The sequence below is a fragment of the Lampetra fluviatilis genome, unplaced genomic scaffold, assembly GCF_964198595.1.
Source record: "Lampetra fluviatilis unplaced genomic scaffold, kcLamFluv1.1 SCAFFOLD_1105, whole genome shotgun sequence".
NCBI classification, from domain to species: domain Eukaryota; kingdom Metazoa; phylum Chordata; class Hyperoartia; order Petromyzontiformes; family Petromyzontidae; genus Lampetra; species Lampetra fluviatilis.
In genome coordinates, this window is record NW_027621124.1 from 12,501 (window position 1) to 31,213 (window position 18,713).

The 18,713-nt window shown below is 54.0% G+C and overlaps 1 protein-coding gene across 1 annotated transcript in view; it reads right to left on the minus strand.

Moving 5' to 3' along the window:
* The window catches only part of LOC144954821 (uncharacterized), a gene marked incomplete at its 3' end in the record, with an annotated part of 29,124 nt that extends 10,580 nt beyond the window's left edge, over positions 1–18,544 (minus strand). The window contains exon 1 of the mRNA XM_078885231.1: positions 18,452–18,544. Within this exon, the coding sequence (XP_078741357.1) occupies positions 18,452–18,540 (89 nt within the window). The remainder of the gene's footprint in view (positions 1–18,451) is intronic.
* Positions 18,545–18,713: the final 169 nt, after the last annotated feature.

An 18,713-nucleotide genomic window follows, 5' to 3' on the forward strand; every position in this document is an offset into this window, starting at 1 on the left:
GCAGAGAGTGGGGGGGGGGGCAGAGAGAGAGAGAGTGGGAGGGCAGAGAGTGGGGGGCAGAGAGAGGGGGGGAGAGGGGGGGGTAGAGAGAGGGGGGGGCAGAAAGAGAGAGGGGGGGGAGAGGGGGGGGCAGAGAGAGGGGGGGAAGGCAGAGAGAGAGAGGGGGGGCAGAGAGAGAGGGGGGGGGCAGAGGGGGGGCAGAGAAGGGGGGGAGCAGAGAGAGAGGAAGGGGCAGAGAGAGAGGGGGGGGGGGCAGAGAGAGGGGGGGGGCAGAGGGGGGGCAGAGAGAGAGGGGGGGGGGCAGAGGGGGGGCAGAGAGAGAGAGGGGGGGGCAGAGGGGGGGCAGAGAGAGAGAGAGAGGGGGGGAGCAGAGAGAGAGGGGGGGGCAGAGAGAGAGGGGGGGGGCAGAGGGGGGGCAGAGAGAGAGAGGGGGGGGGCAGAGAGAGGGGGAGAGAGAGGGGGGGGGCAGAGGGGGGGCAGAGAGAGGGGGGGGGGCAGAGAGTGGGGGGGGGGCAGAGAGTGGGGGGGGAGGGGGCAGAGAGTGGGGGGGGGGGCAGAGAGTGGGGGGGGGGCAGAGAGTGGGGGGGAGGGGGCAGAGAGTGGGGGGGGGCAGAGAGTGGGGGGGGGCAGAGAGTGGGGGGGGGGGCAGAGAGTGGGGGGGGGCAGAGAGTGGGGGGGGGGCAGAGAGTGGGGGAGGGCAGAGAGTGGGGGGGAGGGGGCAGAGAGTGAGGGGGGGGCAGAGAGTGGGGGGGGGGCAGAGATTGGGGGGGGGGCAGAGAGTGGGGGGGGAGGGGGCAGAGAGTGGGGGGGGGCAGAGAGTGGGGGGAGAGTGGGAGAGAGAGGGGGGGGCAGAGAGTGGGGGGCAGAGAGTGGGGGGGGAGGGGGCAGAGAGTGGGGGGGGGGCAGAGAGTGGGGGGGGAGAGGGAGAGAGTGGGGGGGGGGGGGGCAGAGAGTGGGGGGGGAGGGGGCAGAGAGTGGGGGGGGGCAGAGAGTGGGGGGGGAGGCAGAGAGAGAGAGGGGGGGCAGAGAGAGAGGGGGGGGCAGAGGGGGGGCAGAGAGGGGGGGGAGGCAGAGAGAGTGGGAGGGGGCAGAGAGGGGGGGGCAGAGAGAGAGAGGGGGGGCAGAGAGAGGGGGGGGAGCAGAGAGAGGGGGGGGCAGAGAGAGTGGGGGGGGGCAGAGAGGGGGGGGCAGAGAGAGAGGGGGGGCAGAGAGAGGGGGGGGAGCAGAGAGAGGGGGGGGCAGAGAGAGTGGGGGGGGGCAGAGAGGGGGGGGGGCAGAGAGAGAGAGGGGGGGCAGAGAGAGGGGGGGGCAGAGAGTGGGGGGGGCAGAGAGTGGGGGGGGGCAGAGAGTGGGGGGGGCAGAGAGTGGGGGGGGAGGGGGCAGAGAGTGGGGGGGGGCAGAGAGTGGGGGGGGAGGGGGCAGAGAGTGGGGGGGGGGCAGAGAGTGGGGGGGGGGCAGAGAGTGGGGGGGGAGGGGGCAGAGAGTGGGGGGGGGCAGAGAGTGGGGGGGGGAGTGGGAGAGAGAGGGGGGGGCAGAGAGTGGGGGGCAGAGAGAGAGAGAGTGGGGGGGGCAGAGAGTGGGGGGGGGGCAGAGAGTGGGGGGGGGCAGAGAGTGGGGGGGGGGGCAGAGAGTGGGGGGGGAGAGGGAGAGAGTGGGGGGGGGCAGAGAGTGGGGGGGGAGAGGGAGAGAGTGGGGGGGGGCAGAGAGTGGGGGGGGGGGAGTGGGAGAGAGGGGGGGGGCAGGGCAGAGAGTGGGGGGCAGAGAGTGGGGGGGGGGGCAAAGAGAGAGAGGGGGGGCAGAGAGAGAGAGTGGGGGGCAGAGAGTGGGGGGGGGGGGCAAAGAGAGAGAGGGGGGGCAGAGAGAGAGAGTGGGGGGCAGAGAGTGGGGGGGGGGCAAAGAGAGAGAGAGGGGGGGCAGAGATAGTGGGAGAGTGGGGGGGGGGGGCAGAGAGAGTGGGGGGAGTGGGGGGGGGGAGAGTGGGAGAGAGAGTTGGATGGATCTAACCGCTGCACCACCGCTCCCCCCACTAAGGAACACTAAGAGACAAAGCTCCCCTGTGTAGCCTCTCACGTACTGCAGGGCTCAAAGTGCCTGTGAGCTTCTTGGCGTGTCACTCAGTCACTCAGACAGTCAGACAGACAGTCAGTCACTCAGACAGTCAGAGAGACAGTCAGACAGTCACTCAGACAGTCAGACAGACAGTCAGTTACTCAAACAGACAGTCAGTCACTCAGACAGTCAGTCAGTCACTCAGACAGACAGTCAGTCACTCAGACAGTCAGTCAGTCACTCAGACAGTCAGTCAGTCACTCAGACAGACAGTCAGTCACTCAGACAGTCAGTCAGTCACTCAGACAGTCAGACAGACAGTCAGTCACTCAGACAGTCAGACAGACAGTCAGTCACTCAGACAGACAGTCAGTCACTCAGACAGTCAGTCAGTCACTCAGACAGTCAGTCAGTCACTCAGACAGTCAGACAGACAGTCAGTCACTCAGACAGTCAGTCAGTCACTCAGACAGTCAGACAGACAGTCACTCAGACAGTCAGTCAGTCACTCAGACAGTCAGTCAGTCACTCAGACAGACAGTCAGTCAGTCACTCAGACAGTCAGACAGACAGTCAGTCACTCAGACAGTCAGTCAGTCACTCAGACAGTCAGACAGTCAGTCACTCAGACAGTCAGTCAGTCACTCAGACAGTCAGTCAGTCACTCAGACAGTCAGACAGACAGTCACTTAGACAGTCAGTCAGTCACTCAGACAGTCAGTCAGTCACTCAGACAGTCAGTCAGTCACTCAGACAGTCAGACAGACAGTCAGTCACTCAGACAGTCCGTCAGTCACTCAGACAGTCAGACAGTCAGTCACTCAGACAGTCAGTCAGTCACTCAGACAGTCAGTCAGTCACTCAGACAGTCAGTCAGTCACTCAGACAGTCAGACAGACAGTCAGTCACTCAGACAGTCAGTCAGTCACTCAGACACTCAGACAGTCAGACAGACAGTCAGTCACTCAGACAGACAGTCAGTCACTCAGACAGTCAGACAGACAGTCAGTCACTCAGACAGACAGTCAGTTACTCAGACAGACAGTCAGTCACTCAGACAGTCAGACAGACAGTCACTCAGACAGTCAGTCAGTCACTCAGACAGTCAGACAGACAGTCACTCAGACAGTCAGACAGACAGTCACTCAGACAGTCAGTCAGTCACTCAGACAGTCAGTCAGTCACTCAGACAGTCAGACAGACAGTCGGTCACTCAGACAGTCAGTCACTCAGACAGTCAAACAGTCAGTCACTCAGACAGTCAGTCAGTCATTCAGACAGTCAGTCAGTCACTCAGACAGTCAGACAGACAGTCAGTCACTCAGACAGTCAGTCAGTCACTCAGACAGTCAGTCAGTCACTCAGACAGTCAGTCAGTCACTCAGACAGTCAGACAGACAGTCAGTCACTCAGACAGTCAGTCAGTCACTCAGACAGTCAGACAGACAGTCAGTCACTCAGACAGTCAGTCAGTCACTCAGACAGACAGTCAGTCACTCAGACAGTCAGACAGACAGTCAGTCACTCAGACAGTCAGTCAGTCACTCAGACAGTCAGACAGACAGTCAGTCACTCAGACAGACAGTCAGTTACTCAGTCAGACAGTCAGTCACTCGGACAGTCAGACAGTCCCTCACTCAGACAGTCAGTCACTCAGTCAGTCACTCACTTAGACAGACAGTCAGACAGTCAGTCACTCAGACAGACAGTCAGACAGTCAGTCACTCAGACAGACAGTCAGTCAGTCACTCACTCAGACAGTCACTCAGTCACTCAGACAGTCAGACAGACAGTCAGTCACTCAGACAGTCAGACAGACAGTCAGACAGTCACTCAGACAGTCAGACAGACAGTCAGTTACTCAGACAGACAGTCAGTCACTCAGACAGTCAGTCAGTCACTCAGACAGTCAGTCAGTCACTCAGACAGACAGTCAGTCACTCAGACAGTCAGTCAGTCACTCAGACAGTCAGACAGACAGTCAGTCACTCAGACAGTCAGTCAGTCACTCAGACAGTCAGACAGACAGTCAGTCACTCAGACAGACAGTCAGTCACTCAGACAGACAGTCAGTCACTCAGACAATCAGTCAGTCACTCAGACAGTCAGTCAGTCACTCAGACAGACAGTCAGTCACTCAGACAGTCAGACAGACAGTCAGTCACTCAAACAGTCAGTCAGTCACTCAGACAGTCAGACAGACAGTCAGTCACTCAGACAGACAGACAGTCACTCAGACAGACAGTCAGTCACTCAGACAGTCAGTCAGTCACTCAGACAGTCAGTCAGTCACTCAGACAGTCAGACAGACAGTCAGTCACTCAGACAGACAGTCACTCAGACAGACAGTCAGTCACTCAGACAGTCAGTCAGTCACTCAGACAGTCAGACAGACAGTCAGTCACTCAGACAGTCAGACAGACAGTCAGACAGTCACTCAGACAGTCAGACAGACAGTCAGACAGTCACTCAGACAGTCAGACAGTCACTCACAGTCAGACAGACAGTCACTCACAGTCAGACAGACAGTCAGTCACTCAGACAGTCAGACAGACAGTCAGTCACTCAGACAGTCAGACAGTCACTCAGACAGTCAGACAGACAGTCAGTTACTCAGACAGTCAGACAGACAGTCAGACAGTCACTCAGACAGTCAGACAGTCACTCAGACAGTCAGACAGTCACTCAGACAGTCAGACAGACAGTCAGTCACTCAGACAGTCAGTCAGTCACTCAGACAGTCAGACAGACAGTCAGTCACTCAGACAGTCAGACAGTCACTCAGACAGTCAGACAGACAGTCAGTCACTCAGACAGTCAGACAGACAGTCAGACAGTCACTCAGACAGTCAGACAGTCACTCAGACAGTCAGACAGTCACTCAGACAGTCAGACAGACAGTCAGTCACTCAGACAGTCAGTCAGTCACTCAGACAGTCAGACAGACAGTCAGTCACTCAGACAGTCAGTCACTCACTCAGACAGTCAGACAGACAGTCAGTCACTCAGACAGTCAGTCAGTCACTCAGACAGTCAGACAGACAGTCAGTCACTCAGACAGTCAGTCACTCAGACAGTCAGACAGACAGTCAGTCACTCAGACAGTCAGTCAGTCACTCAGACAGTCAGACAGACAGTCAGTCACTCAGACAGTCAGTCACTCAGACAGTCAGTCACTCAGACAAACAGTCAGTTACTCAGTCAGACAGTCAGTCACTCAGACAGTCAGACAGTCCCTCACTCAGACAGTCAGTCACTCAGTCAGTCACTCACTTAGACAGACAGTCAGACAGTCAGTCAGTCACTCAGACAGACAGTCAGTCACTCAGACAGTCAGTCAGTCACTCAGACAGACAGTCAGTCACTCAGACAGTCAGACAGTCAGTCACTCAGACAGTCAGACAGACAGTCAGACAGTCACTCAGACAGTCAGACAGTCACTCAGACAGTCAGTCAGACAGTCAGTCACTCAGACAGTCAGACAGACAGTCAGACAGTCACTCAGACAGTCAGACAGTCACTCAGACAGTCAGACAGACAGTCAGTCACTCAGACAGTCAGACAGTCACTCAGACAGTCAGACAGACAGTCAGTCACTCAGACAGTCAGACAGTCACTCAGACAGTCAGACAGACAGTCAGACAGTCACTCAGACAGTCAGACAGTCACTCAGACAGTCAGACAGTCACTCAGACAGTCAGACAGTCACTCAGACAGTCAGACAGACAGTCAGTCACTCAGACAGTCAGACAGTCACTCAGACAGTCAGACAGACAGTCAGTCACTCAGACAGTCAGACAGACAGTCAGACAGTCACTCAGACAGTCAGACAGTCACTCAGACAGTCAGACAGTCACTCAGACAGTCATACAGACAGTCAGTCACTCAGACAGTCAGTCAGTCACTCAGACAGTCAGACAGACAGTCAGTCACTCAGACAGTCAGTCACTCACTCAGACAGTCAGACAGACAGTCAGTCACTCAGACAGTCAGTCAGTCACTCAGACAGTCAGACAGACAGTCAGTCACTCAGACAGTCAGTCACTCAGACAGTCAGACAGACAGTCAGTCACTCAGACAGTCAGTCAGTCACTCAGACAGTCAGTCACTCAGACAGTCAGTCACTCAGACAGTCAGTCACTCAGACAAACAGTCAGTCACTCAGACAGTCAGTCACTCAGACAGTCAGACAGACAGTCAGTCACTCAGACAGTCAGTCAGTCACTCAGACAGACAGTCAGACAGTCAGTCACTCAGACAGTCAGTCACTCAGACAGTCAGACAGTCAGTCACTCAGACAGTCAGACAGACAGTCAGACAGTCACTCAGACAGTCAGACAGACAGTCAGACAGTCACTCAGACAGTCAGACAGTCACTCAGACAGTCAGACAGACAGTCAGTCACTCAGACAGTCAGTCAGTCACTCAGACAGTCAGACAGACAGTCAGTCACTCAGACAGACAGTCAGTCACTCAGACAGACAGTCAGTCACTCAGACAGTCAGTCAGTCACTCAGACAGACAGTCAGTCACTCAGACAGTCAGACAGTCAGTCACTCAGACAGTCAGACAGACAGTCAGACAGTCACTCAGACAGTCAGACAGTCACTCAGACAGTCAGTCAGACAGTCAGTCACTCAGACAGTCAGACAGACAGTCAGACAGTCACTCAGACAGTCAGACAGTCACTCAGACAGTCAGACAGACAGTCAGTCACTCAGACAGTCAGACAGTCACTCAGACAGTCAGACAGTCAGACAGTCACTCAGACAGTCAGACAGTCACTCAGACAGTCAGACAGACAGTCAGTCACTCAGACAGTCACTCAGACAGTCAGACAGTCACTCAGACAGTCAGACAGTCACTCAGACAGTCAGACAGTCACTCAGACAGTCAGACAGTCACTCAGACAGTCAGACAGACAGTCAGTCACTCAGACAGTCAGACAGTCACTCAGACAGTCAGACAGACAGTCAGTCACTCAGACAGTCAGACAGACAGTCAGACAGTCACTCAGACAGTCAGACAGTCACTCAGACAGTCAGACAGTCACTCAGACAGTCAGACAGACAGTCAGTCACTCAGACAGTCAGTCAGTCACTCAGACAGTCAGACAGACAGTCAGTCACTCAGACAGTCAGTCACTCACTCAGACAGTCAGACAGACAGTCAGTCACTCAGACAGTCAGTCAGTCACTCAGACAGTCAGACAGTCAGTCACTCAGACAGTCAGTCACTCAGACAGTCAGACAGACAGTCAGTCACTCAGACAGTCAGTCAGTCACTCAGACAGTCAGACAGACAGTCAGTCACTCAGACAGTCAGTCACTCAGACAGTCAGTCACTCAGACAAACAGTCAGTTACTCAGTCAGACAGTCAGTCACTCAGACAGTCAGACAGTCCCTCACTCAGACAGTCAGTCACTCAGTCAGTCACTCACTTAGACAGACAGTCAGACAGTCAGTCAGTCACTCAGACAGACAGTCAGACAGTCAGTCACTCAGACAGACAGTCAGTCAGTCACTCACTCAGACAGTCAGTCAGTCACTCAGACAGACAGTCAGACAGTCAGTCACTCAAACAGACAGACAGTCAGTCAGTCACTCAGACAGTCAGTCACTCAGACAGTCAGTCACTCAGACAGTCAGTCAGTCACTCAGACAGACAGTCAGACAGTCAGTCACTCAAACAGACAGACAGTCACTCAGTCAGTCACTCAGACAGACAGTCAGACAGTCAGTCACTCAGACAGTCAGTCAGTCACTCAGTCAGTCACTCAGACAGACAGTCAGACAGACAGTCAGTCAGTCACTCAGACAGACAGTCAGTCAGTCAATCAGACAGACAGACAGTCAGTCAGTCAGTCACTCACTCAGACAGTCAGTCAGTCACTCAGACAGACAGTCAGTCAGACAGTCACTCAGACAGTTACTCAGTCAGTCACTCACTAAGACAGTCAGTCACTCTGTCAGTCACTCACCCACTCAGACAGTCAGACAGTCACTCACTCAGACAGGCAGTCAGTCAGTCACTCAGACAGTCAGTCACTCACTCAGACAGACAGTCAGTCAGACAGTCACTCACTCACTCATTCAGACAGACAGACACTCAGTCAGTCACTCACTCAGTCACTCACTCACTCACTCACTCACTCACACAGTCACTCACTCAGACAGTCAGTCAGTCACTCAGACAGACAGTCAGACAGTCAGTCACTCAAACAGACAGTCAGTCAGTCACTCAGACAGTCAGTCACTCAGACAGTCAGTCAGTCACTCAGACAGACAGTCAGACAGTCAGTCACTCAAACAGACAGACAGTCACTCAGTCAGTCACTCAGACAGACAGTCAGACAGTCAGTCACTCAGACAGTCAGTCAGTCACTCAGTCAGTCACTCAGACAGACAGTCAGACAGACAGTCAGTCAGTCACTCAGACAGACAGTCAGTCAGTCAATCAGACAGACAGACAGTCAGTCAGTCACTCACTCAGACAGTCAGTCAGTCACTCAGACAGACAGTCAGTCAGACAGTCACTCAGACAGTTACTCAGTCAGTCACTCACTAAGACAGTCAGTCACTCTGTCAGTCACTCACTCACTCAGACAGTCAGACAGTCACTCACTCAGACAGGCAGTCAGTCAGTCACTCAGACAGTCACTCACTCACTCATTCAGACAGACAGACACTCAGTCAGTCACTCACTCAGTCACTCACTCAGTCAGTCACTCACTCAGACACTCACTCACTCAGTCACTCACTCAGTCAGTCACTCACTCACACAGTCAATCACTCAGTCAGTCACTCAGACAGTCACTCACTCAGACAGACAGACAGTCAGTCAGTCACTCACTCACTCATTCAGACAGACAGACACTCAGTCAGTCACTCACTCAGTCAGTCACTCACTCAGACACTCACTCACACAGTCAATCACTCAGTCAGTCACTCACTCAGACACTCACTCACACAGTCACTCACTCAGTCACTCACTCAGTCAGTCAGTCACTCAGACAGTCAGTCAGTCACTCAGACAGACAGTCAGACAGTCAGTCACTCAAACAGACAGACAGTCACTCAGTCAGTCACTCAGACAGACAGTCAGACAGTCAGTCACTCAGACAGTCAGTCAGTCACTCAGTCAGTCACTCAGACAGACAGTCAGACAGAGTCAGTCAGTCACTCAGACAGACAGTCAGTCAGTCAATCAGACAGACAGACAGTCAGTCAGTCACTCACTCAGACAGTCAGTCAGTCACTCAGACAGACAGTCAGTCAGACAGTCACTCAGACAGTTACTCAATCAGTCACTCACTAAGACAGTCAGTCACTCTGTCAGTCACTCACTCACTCAGACAGTCAGACAGTCACTCACTCAGACAGGCAGTCAGTCAGTCACTCAGACAGTCAGTCACTCACTCAGACAGACAGTCAGTCAGACAGTCACTCACTCACTCACTCACTCATTCAGACAGACAGACACTCAGTCAGTCACTCACTCAGTCACTCACTCAGTCAGTCACTCACTCAGACACTCACTCACTCAGTCACTCACTCAGTCAGTCCCTCACTCACACAGTCAATCACTCAGTCAGTCACTCAGACAGTCACTCACTCAGACAGACAGACAGTCAGTCAGTCACTCACTCACTCATTCAGACAGACAGACAGACACTCAGTCAGTCACTCAGTCAGTCACTCACTCAGACACTCACTCACACAGTCAATCACTCAGTCAGTCACTCACTCAGACACTCACTCACACAGTCACTCACTCAGTCACTCACTCAGTCAGTCAGTCACTCACTCAGTCAGTCACTCACTCAGACACTCACTCACTCAGTCACTCACACAGTCACTCACTCAAACAGTCACACACTCAGTAATTCACTCAGTCATTCACTCACTTAGACAGTCACTCACTCAGACAGTCACTCAGTCAGTCACACACTCAGTCATTCACACAGTCACTCACTCAAAGGGTCTCTCAGAGAGTCACTCAGTCACTCACACAGTCACTCACACAGTCACTCACACAGTCATTCACACAGTCACTCACACAGTCACTCACTCAGTCAGTCACTCAGTCACTCACACAGACACTCACTCAGTCAGTCACACATGCAGTCATTCACTCAGTCACTCACTCAGACAGACAGACAGTCAGTCAGACAGTCACTCACTCACTCATTCAGACAGACAGACACTCAGTCAGTCACTCACTCAGTCACTCACTCAGTCAGTCACTCACTCAGAAACTCACTCACACAGTCAATCACTCAGTCAGTCACACACTCAGTCATTCACTCAGTCACTCACTCACTTAGACAGTCACTCACTCACACATTCACTCACACAGTCACTCACACAGTCACTCACTCAGACAATCACACACTCAGTCATTCACTCAGTCACTCACTCACTTAGACAGTCACTCACTCAGTCACTCACTCAGTCAGTCAGTCACTCACTCACTCATTCAGACAGACAGACACTCAGTCAGTCACTCACTCAGTCACTCACTCAGTCAGTCACTCACTCAGACACTCACTCACACAGTCAATCACTCAGTCAGTCACTCACTCAGACACTCACTCACACAGTCACTCACACAGTCACTCACTCAAACAGTCACACACTCAGTCATTCACTCAGTCACTCACTCACTTAGACAGTCACTCACTCAGTCACTCACTCAGTCATTCACTCAGTCACTCACTCATTCAGACAGACAGACACTCAGTCAGTCACTCACTCAGTCACTCACTCAGTCAGTCACTCACTCAGACACTCACTCACACAGTCATTCACTCAGACAGTCACACACTCAGTCATTCACTCAGTCAGTCACTCACTCAGACACTCACTCACTCAGTCATTCACACAGTCACTCACTCAGACAGTCAGTCACTTAGACAGTCACTCACTCAGACAGTTAGTCACTTAGACACTCACTCACTCAGTAACTCACTCAGACAGTCAGTCACTTAGACAGTCACTCACTCAGTCAGTCACACACTCAGTCATTCACACGGTCACTCACTCAGAGGGTCTCTCAGAGAGTCACTCAGTCACTCACACAGTCACTCACACAGTCACTCACTCAAACAGTCACACACTCAGTCATTCACTCAGTCACTCACTCACTTAGACAGTCACTCACTCAGTCATTCACTCACACAGTCACTCACTCACACATTCACTCACACAGTCACTCACTCACACATTCACTCACACAGTCACTCACACAGTCACTCACTCAGACAGTCACACACTCAGTCATTCACTCAGTCACTCACTCACTTAGACAGTCACTCACTCAGACAGTCACTCAGTCAGTCACACACTCAGTCATTCACACAGTCACTCACTCAAAGGGTCTCTCAGAGAGTCACTCAGTCACTCACACAGTCACTCACACAGTCACTCAGACAGTCACTCACACAATCACTCACTCAGTCACTCACTCAGACACTCACTCACACAGTCACACACTCAGTCATTCACACAGTCACTCACTCAGTCACTCACTCAGTCAGTCACTCACTCAGACACTCACTCACACAGTCAATCACTCAGTCAGTCACTCACTCAGACACTCACTCACACAGTCAATCACTCAGTCAGTCACTCACTCAGACACTCACTCACACAGTCAATCACTCAGTCAGTCACTCACTCAGACACTCACTCACACAGTCAATCACTCAGTCAGTCACTCACTCAGACACTCACTCACACAGGCAGTCACTCAGACACTCACACAGACACTCACTCAGTCAGTCACACACTCAGTCATACACTCAGTCACTCAGTCAGTCACTCAGACACTCACACAGACACTCACTCAGTCACTCACTCACACAGTCAATCACTCAGTCAGTCACTCACTCAGACACTCACTCACACAGTCACACACTCAGTCATTCACACAGTCACTCACTCAGACAGTCACTCACTCACACAGTCACTCACTCAGTCAGTCACACACTCAGTCATACACTCAGTCACTCACTCACACAGTCACTCACTCACACAGTCAGTCACTCACACAGTCACTCACTCACACAGTCACTCACTCAGACACTCACTCACACAGTCACACACTCAGTCAGTCACACACTCAGTCATACACTCAGTCACTCACTCACACAGTCACTCACTCACACAATCACTCACTCAGTCACTCACACAGACACTCACTCACACAGTCACACACTCAGTCATTCACACAGTCACTCACTCAGACAGTCACTCACTCACACAGTCACTCACTCACACAGTCACTCACTCACACAGGCAGTCACTCAGACACTCACTCAGTCAGTCACACACTCAGTCATACACTCAGTCACTCACTCACACAGTCAGTCACTCACACAGTCACTCAATCAGACACTCACTCACACAGTCACACACTCAGTCACTCACACAGACACTCACTCAGACAGTCACTCACTCACTTAGACAGTCACTCAGTCACTCACAGAGACACTCAGTCAGTCACTCACTTACACAGTCACTCACTCAGTCACTCACTCAAACAGTCAATCACTCACACAGTCACTTACTCAGAGGGTCACTCAGAGAGTCACTCACTCAGTCAGTCACTCACACAGACACTCACTCAGTCACTCACTCACACAGTCAATCACTCAGTCAGTCACTCACTCAGACACTCACTCACACAGTCACACACTCAGTCATTCACACAGTCACTCACTCAGACAGTCACTCACTCACACAGTCACTCACTCAGTCAGTCACACACTCAGTCATACACTCAGTCACTCACTCACACAGTCACTCACTCACACAGTCAGTCACTCACACAGTCACTCACTCACACAGTCACTCACTCAGACACTCACTCACACAGTCACACACTCAGTCAGTCACACACTCAGTCATACACTCAGTCACTCACTCACACAGTCACTCACTCACACAATCACTCACTCAGTCACTCACACAGACACTCACTCACACAGTCACACACTCAGTCATTCACACAGTCACTCACTCAGACAGTCACTCACTCACACAGTCACTCACTCACACAGTCACTCACTCACACAGGCAGTCACTCAGACACTCACTCAGTCAGTCACACACTCAGTCATACACTCAGTCACTCACTCACACAGTCACTCACTCACACAGTCAGTCACTCACACAGTCACTCACTCACACAGTCACTCACTCAGACACTCACTCACACAGTCACACACTCAGTCAGTCACACACTCAGTCATACACTCAGTCACTCACTCACACAGTCACTCACTCACACAATCACTCACTCAGTCACTCACACAGACACTCACTCACACAGTCACACACTCAGTCATTCACACAGTCACTCACTCAGACAGTCACTCACTCACACAGTCACTCACTCACACAGTCACTCACTCACACAGGCAGTCACTCAGACACTCACTCACACAGTCACACACTCAGTCATTCACACAGTCACTCACTCAGACAGTCACTCACTCACACAGTCACTCACTCAGACAGTCACTCACTCACACAGTCAGTCACTCACACAGTCACTCAATCAGACACTCACTCACACAGTCACACACTCAGTCACTCACACAGACACTCACTCAGACAGTCACTCACTCACTTAGACAGTCACTCAGTCACTCACAGAGACACTCAGTCAGTCACTCACTTACACAGTCACTCACTCAGTCACTCACTCAAACAGTCAATCACTCACACAGTCACTTACTCAGAGGGTCACTCAGAGAGTCACTCACTCAGTCAGTCACTCACACAGACACTCACTCAGTCACTCACTCACACAGTCAATCACTCAGTCAGTCACTCACTCAGACACTCACTCACACAGTCACACACTCAGTCATTCACACAGTCACTCACTCAGACAGTCACTCACTCACACAGTCACTCACTCAGTCAGTCACACACTCAGTCATACACTCAGTCACTCACTCACACAGTCACTCACTCACACAGTCAGTCACTCACACAGTCACTCACTCACACAGTCACTCACTCAGACACTCACTCACACAGTCACACACTCAGTCAGTCACACACTCAGTCATACACTCAGTCACTCACTCACACAGTCACTCACTCACACAATCACTCACTCAGTCACTCACACAGACACTCACTCACACAGTCACACACTCAGTCATTCACACAGTCACTCACTCAGACAGTCACTCACTCACACAGTCACTCACTCACACAGTCACTCACTCACACAGGCAGTCACTCAGACACTCACTCAGTCAGTCACACACTCAGTCATACACTCAGTCACTCACTCACACAGTCAGTCACTCACACAGTCACTCAATCAGACACTCACTCACACAGTCACACACTCAGTCACTCACACAGACACTCACTCAGACAGTCACTCACTCACTTAGACAGTCACTCAGTCACTCACAGAGACACTCAGTCAGTCACTCACTTACACAGTCACTCACTCAGTCACTCACTCAAACAGTCAATCACTCACACAGTCACTTACTCAGAGGGTCACTCAGAGAGTCACTCACTCAGTCAGTCACTCACACAGACACTAACTCAGTCAGTCACACACCCAGTCATTCACACAGTCACTCACTCACACAGTCAATCACTCACTTAGACAGTCACTCACTCAGTCAGTCACTCAGTCACCCACACAAACACTCACTCAGACAGTCAATCACTCACTTAGACAGACACTCAGTCAGTCACTCAGTCACTCACAGAGACACTCAGTCAGTCACTCACTCACACAGTCACTCACTCAGTCACTCACTCAGTCAGTCACTCAGTCACCCACACAAACACTCACTCAGTCACTCACTCAGTCAGTCACTCACTCAGTCACTCACTCACTCACTCACACAGTCACTCACCCACCCACCCACTCACCCACCAACTCACCCACCCACTCACTCACCCACCCACCCACTCACCCACCCACCCACCCACTCACCCACCAACTCACCCACCCACTCACTCACCCACCCACCAACTCACCCACCCAGCCACCCACCCACCCACCCACCCACTCACCCTGCCACCCACCCACCCACTCACCCACACACCCACTCACCCACTCACCCACCCACTCAACCACTCACCCACCCACTCACCCACCCACTCACCCACCCACTCACCCACGCACCCACCCACCCACCCACTCACCCAGTCACCCACCCACCCACCCACTCACCCAGTCACCCAGTCACCCACCCACTCACCCAGTCACCCTGCCACCCAGCCACCCAGTCACCCTGCCACCCACCCACCCACTCACTCACACAGTCAATCACTCAGTCAGTCACTCACTCAGACACTCACTCACACAGTCAATCACTCAGTCAGTCACTCACTCAGACACTCACTCACACAGTCAATCACTCAGTCAGTCACTCACTCAGACACTCACTCACACAGGCAGTCACTCAGACACTCACACAGACACTCACTCAGTCAGTCACACACTCAGTCATACACTCAGTCACTCAGTCAGTCACTCAGACACTCACACAGACACTCACTCAGTCACTCACTCACACAGTCAATCACTCAGTCAGTCACTCACTCAGACACTCACTCACACAGTCACACACTCAGTCATTCACACAGTCACTCACTCAGACAGTCACTCACTCACACAGTCACTCACTCAGTCAGTCACACACTCAGTCATACACTCAGTCACTCACTCACACAGTCACTCACTCACACAGTCAGTCACTCACACAGTCACTCACTCACACAGTCACTCACTCAGACACTCACTCACACAGTCACACACTCAGTCAGTCACACACTCAGTCATACACTCAGTCACTCACTCACACAGTCACTCACTCACACAATCACTCACTCAGTCACTCACACAGACACTCACTCACACAGTCACACACTCAGTCATTCACACAGTCACTCACTCAGACAGTCACTCACTCACACAGTCACTCACTCACACAGTCACTCACTCACACAGGCAGTCACTCAGACACTCACTCAGTCAGTCACACACTCAGTCATACACTCAGTCACTCACTCACACAGTCAGTCACTCACACAGTCACTCAATCAGACACTCACTCACACAGTCACACACTCAGTCACTCACACAGACACTCACTCAGACAGTCACTCACTCACTTAGACAGTCACTCAGTCACTCACAGAGACACTCAGTCAGTCACTCACTTACACAGTCACTCACTCAGTCACTCACTCAAACAGTCAATCACTCACACAGTCACTTACTCAGAGGGTCACTCAGAGAGTCACTCACTCAGTCAGTCACTCACACAGACACTAACTCAGTCAGTCACACACCCAGTCATTCACACAGTCACTCACTCACACAGTCAATCACTCACTTAGACAGTCACTCACTCAGTCAGTCACTCAGTCACCCACACAAACACTCACTCAGACAGTCAATCACTCACTTAGACAGACACTCAGTCAGTCACTCAGTCACTCACAGAGACACTCAGTCAGTCACTCACTCACACAGTCACTCACTCAGTCACTCACTCAGTCAGTCACTCAGTCACCCACACAAACACTCACTCAGTCACTCACTCAGTCAGTCACTCACTCAGTCACTCACTCACTCACACAGTCACTCACCCACCCACCCACTCACCCACCAACTCACCCACCCACTCACTCACCCACCCACCCACTCACCCACCCACCCACCCACTCACCCACCAACTCACCCACCCACTCACTCACCCACCCACCAACTCACCCACCCACCCACCCAGCCACCCAGCCACCCACCCACCCACCCACTCACCCTGCCACCCACCCACCCACTCACCCACACACCCACTAACCCACTCACCCACCCACTCAACCACTCACCCACCCACTCACCCACCCACTCACCCACCCACTCACCCACGCACCCACCCACCCACCCACTCACCCAGTCACCCACCCACCCACCCACTCACCCAGTCACCCAGTCACCCACCCACTCACCCAGTCACCCTGCCACCCACCCACCCACTCACCCAGCCACCCACCCACCCACCCACTCACCCACTCACCCTGCCACCCACCCACCCACTCACCCACCCACCCACTCACCCACTCACCCACTCAACCAGTCACCCACCCACCCACCCACTCACCCAGTCACCCACCCACCCACTCACCCACTCACCCACTCACCCACCCACCCACCCACTCACCCAGTCACCCACCCACCCACTCACCCACCCACCCACTCACCCACCCACCCACCCACTCACCCAGTCACCCACCCACCCACTCACCCAGTCACCCACCCACCCACCCACTCACCCACTCACCCTGCCACCCACCCACTCACCCAGCCACCCACCCACCCACCCACTCACCCACTCACCCTGCCACCCACCCACCCACCCACTCACCCACCCACCCACCCACTCAACCACTCACCCACCCACTCACCCACCCACTCACCCACCCACTCACCCACGCACCCACCCACCCACCCACTCCACCCAGTCACCCACCCACCCACCCACTCACACCAGTCACCCACCCACCCACTCACCCACCCCACTCACCCACCCACCCACCCACTCACCAACTCACCCACCCACCCACCCACTCACCAACTCACCCACCCACCCCACCCACTTCACCAACTCACCCACCCACTCACCCAGTCACCCACTCACCCACTCACCCACCACTCACCCACCCACCCACCCACTCACCCACTCACCCACCCACTCCCACTCACCAACTCACCCACCCACTCACCCACCACACTCACCCACCCACCCACTCACCAACTCACCAACTCACCCACTCACCCACTCACCCACCCACCCCCACTCACCCACCCACCCACCCACTCATTCACCCACTCACCCACTCACCCACCCACCCACCCACTCACCCACCCACTCACCCACTCACCCACTCACCCACTCACCCACCCACTCACCCACTCACTCACCCACTCACTCACCCACTCACCCACTCACCCACCCACCCACCCACTCACCCACCCACTCACCCACTCACTCACCCACTCACCCACCCACTCACCCACCCACTCACCCACTCACCCACCCACCCACCCACTCACCCACTCACCCACCCACTCACCCACTCACCCACCCACCCACTCACCCACTCACCCACTCACCCACCCACCCACCCACTCACCCACCCACTCACCCACTCACCCACCCACTCACCCACCCACCCACCCACTCACCCACTCACCCACCCACTCACCCCTCACCCACTCACCCACCCACCCACCCACTCACCCACCCACCCACTCACTCACCCACTCACCCACCCACTCACCCTCACCCCACTCACCCACCCACCCACTCACCCACTCACCCACCCACTCACCCACTCACCCACTCACCCTCCGATGATGTCGATGTGGACGACTGCTGGTGCGATGTTTTCCACTACCTCTGCGATGAAGTTGAATCGAGAACGCAGAGACCCCATAGTGGTCATCTGGCACGGGGGGGAGGGGCCACGGGGGAGAGGGGGGGAGAGGGGGGGCACGGGGGGGGGGAGAGGGGGGGAGAGGGGGGGGGCACGGGGGGGGAGAGGGGGGAGGAGGGGGGAGAGGGGGGGGCACGGGGGGGAGAGGGGGGGAGAGGGGGGGAGAGGGGGGG